General features: G+C 59.0%; 1 protein-coding gene across 1 annotated transcript in view; it reads left to right on the forward strand.

Moving 5' to 3' along the window:
* STT3A (STT3A, catalytic subunit of the oligosaccharyltransferase complex) overlaps positions 1–3,045 on the forward strand; it is a 50,034-nt gene that overhangs the window by 19,929 nt on the left and 27,060 nt on the right. Inside the window, 4 exon segments of the mRNA XM_019470379.1 lie at positions 12–129; positions 1,093–1,252; positions 2,211–2,342; positions 2,459–2,560. Coding sequence (XP_019325924.1) covers positions 12–129; positions 1,093–1,252; positions 2,211–2,342; positions 2,459–2,560 — 512 coding nt within the window.

Raw genomic sequence — 3,045 nt, forward strand, 5'->3', positions numbered from 1 at the left:
GGTGCCTGGTCCCTTTGCAGGCGTCAAGCGGGCTCGCGTGTCCTCGGGGGGGGTCACCGACTCCCCCGGCGGCTTCTCCAAGCACGTCCGCTCCGATATGGACTTCTCGCCGGTGAAGAGCGCGCTCGGGTGAGCCTCTGGTCCCCTTTGCATCCCTCCCCGCGCGCTCCGGCTCGCAAGCCCACGCGTGGGCGCTGCACGTCGCCCGTTGGCTGTTTGTGCTGCTGGGGTTCGTTGCTCCTGGGGCAGCAGGAGCTTTCCTGCGCGTCTGCACGGTGCGGGGCTTTGCTCGGCGCGGGGCTTTGCACGTTGCAAGGCTTTTTGTACGCTGTGGGGCGTTGGAGGGCTTGGCACGCTGCAGGGCTTTGCACGCTGCAAGGCTTTACACGCTGCCGGGCTTTACACGTTGCAAAGCTTTGCACGCTGCAGGGCTTTGCACTTTGCAATTCTTTGCATGTTGCAGGGCTTTGCACCCCGCAGGGCTTTGCACTTTGCAATTCTTTGCACCCCGCAGGGCTTGGCACCCTGCAGGGTTTTGCACGTTGCAGGGCTTTGCACTTTGCAATTCTTTGCACCCCGCAGGGCTTGGCACCCTGCAGGGTTTTGCACAGTGCAGGGCTTTGCACCCTGCAGGGCTTTGCACGCTGAAGGGCTTTGCACTTTGCAATTCTTTGCACACCGCGGGGCTTGGCACCCTGCAGGCACTTTGCAATTCTTTGCACGTTGCAGGGCTTTGCACCCCGCAGGGCTTTGCACTTTGCAATTCTTTGCATGTTGCAGGGCTTTGCACCCCGCAGGGCTTTGCACTTTGCAATTCTTTGCACCCCGCAGGGCTTTGCACCCCGCAGGGCTTTGCACTTCGCAGTTCTTTGCACGCTGCAGGGCTTTCCCTGTGTTTTCACCAGGAGGTGGTTCGGCAGAAACCACGCACGAGCCTGCGTTTACCCTGCTTGTGTCTGCACGATCGTACAAAATCCTGCAAAATCCCGGAGCGGTGCAATTCCCCCGCTCGAATCTCTCCACGTTCCCCAGTCCTTGCGGCCTCTCCTTTGCACCAGCATCCCTAACGTCCCGTCTCCCCTTGCGTTGCAGCGAGGAGAAGGCGAGCTACTCCACGTCGCAGCCGGAGCCCGGCACCGGCGGGGCGCTCTGGGAGAGCGGGGCGGCCAGCATCGACAAGCTCGTGCAGGGCATCAGCTTCTCCCAGCCCGCCTGCCCCGAGCACACGCCGGGCAGCTCCGCAGGTTTTACTGTACGGGGGCGCAACTTTGCAGCGTTTATACGATCAGGAGGCAACTTTGCAACCCCGGGGATGCGGCTCTGCCGTGTTTTTCGTCCCGGGATGCGACCCGATCATCTCGGGGCGCAACCTTGCGATGTTTGGGGTGCGACCTTGCAGTTTTCGGGATGCAACTTCGCAGCATCTATAATATCGGGGAGCAACGTCGCAACATTGGGGATGCGGCCTTGCAAGGTTTATCATCTCGGGGTGCAACTCTGCAGTATTTGGGGTGCAGCTTTGCGGTATATTTAGTATCGGGATGCAACTTCGCAGCGTTTACAATATCAGGGTGCGACTCTGCAGTATTTGGGGTGCAGCTTTGCATCTGATTTGCAATATCGGGGTCCGACGTTGCGCTATTTATGATATTTGGGGTGCAACTTTGCATTGCGTATGTGACATTAAGGAGCAACTTCGCAGCATCTATAACATGGGGGAGCAACTTTGCGATATTGGGGATGCGGCTTTGCAATGTTCATCACCTCGGGGTGCAATTTTGCAGTATTTGGGGTGCAGCTTTGCATCATTTATAGTATCAGGATGCAACTTTGCAATGTTTGGGGTGCAGCTTTGCAGCATTTACAGTATCGGGGTGCAACTCTGCGGTATTCGGGACGCAGCTTTGCCTCCGATTTATAACATCGGGGTCATATATATGAGAGTAAGGAGCAACTCTGCAATATTTATAATATTAGGGAGCAACTTTGCGATATTGGGGATGCTGCTTTGCAGTATTTATAATATTTGGGGTGCAACTTTGCAGCGTTTCTAATGCAACTTTGCAACCTGGGAGATGCAGCTCGCGGGATTTACCATCAGGGGGTGCAGCTTTGCAATCTTTATCCTCTTAAGGCCGGGGTTTTGCGGAGCTGGGGCTGGAACTTTGCGGGATTTGTAACCTTTGCAACTGGTTTTTGGGGGCCGGCAGAGCCCGTGGCAGCGGCTGGTGAAGCGGATGACATGCTTCTTCACCAAACTGGACGCCGACGGCTCTTACCGCGCCCTGAAAGAGGTCTGTGAGAAGATGGGGTACGGCTGGAAGAAGAGCTGCACGAACCAGGTAGGGATTGGGGGGCAAAATCGTGGGGTGGGACCCCCCCCACACACCCCGTTGCATCTGCAAATAATTCGGGGGACCCTCCCCCCCCCCCCCCCCCCTTTGCTGTCGTTTTGCAGGTCACCATCTCGACCACGGACAGGAGGAACAACAAACTCATCTTCAAGGTGAACCTGGTGGAGATGGAGAGCAAGATTTTGGTGGATTTTCGCCTCTCTAAGGTGAGCCGGGGGGTCAGGGTGGGCGCACGGTGGGCGCAAGGTGATGCAGGGTGGGCACAAGGTGATGCAGGGTGGGCTCAAGACCGTGCAGGGTGGGTGCAAGCTGGTGCAGGACCGTGCAAGGTGATGCAAGGCCATGCAAAGTTGGGTGCAAGGCGGTGTCGGTGGGTGCAAGGTGATGCGAGATGGGTGCAGGGCAGCGCCCGCTGGGTGCACGGTGGCTGCGAGGCGATGCAAGGTGGTGCCGGGTGGGTGCGAGGCAGTGGCTGATGGGGGTGCAAGGGGATGCAGAATGGGTGCAAGGCAGCGCGCAGGGGGTGCAAGGAAACACAGGGCAGCGCCTGGGGGGCGCAGGGTGGGTGCCTGGGGGTGCAAGGCAATGCCCAGTGAGTGCAGGGCGGTGCATGGTGGGTGCGAGGTGGGTGCAGGGCGGTGCGCGGCGGGTGCAGGGCGGTGCACGGCGGGTGCACGGCGGGTGCAGGGCG

Source organism: Aptenodytes forsteri, unplaced genomic scaffold, assembly GCF_000699145.1.
Source record: "Aptenodytes forsteri isolate BGI_AS27 unplaced genomic scaffold, ASM69914v1 Scaffold126, whole genome shotgun sequence".
NCBI classification, from domain to species: Eukaryota; Metazoa; Chordata; class Aves; order Sphenisciformes; family Spheniscidae; genus Aptenodytes; species Aptenodytes forsteri.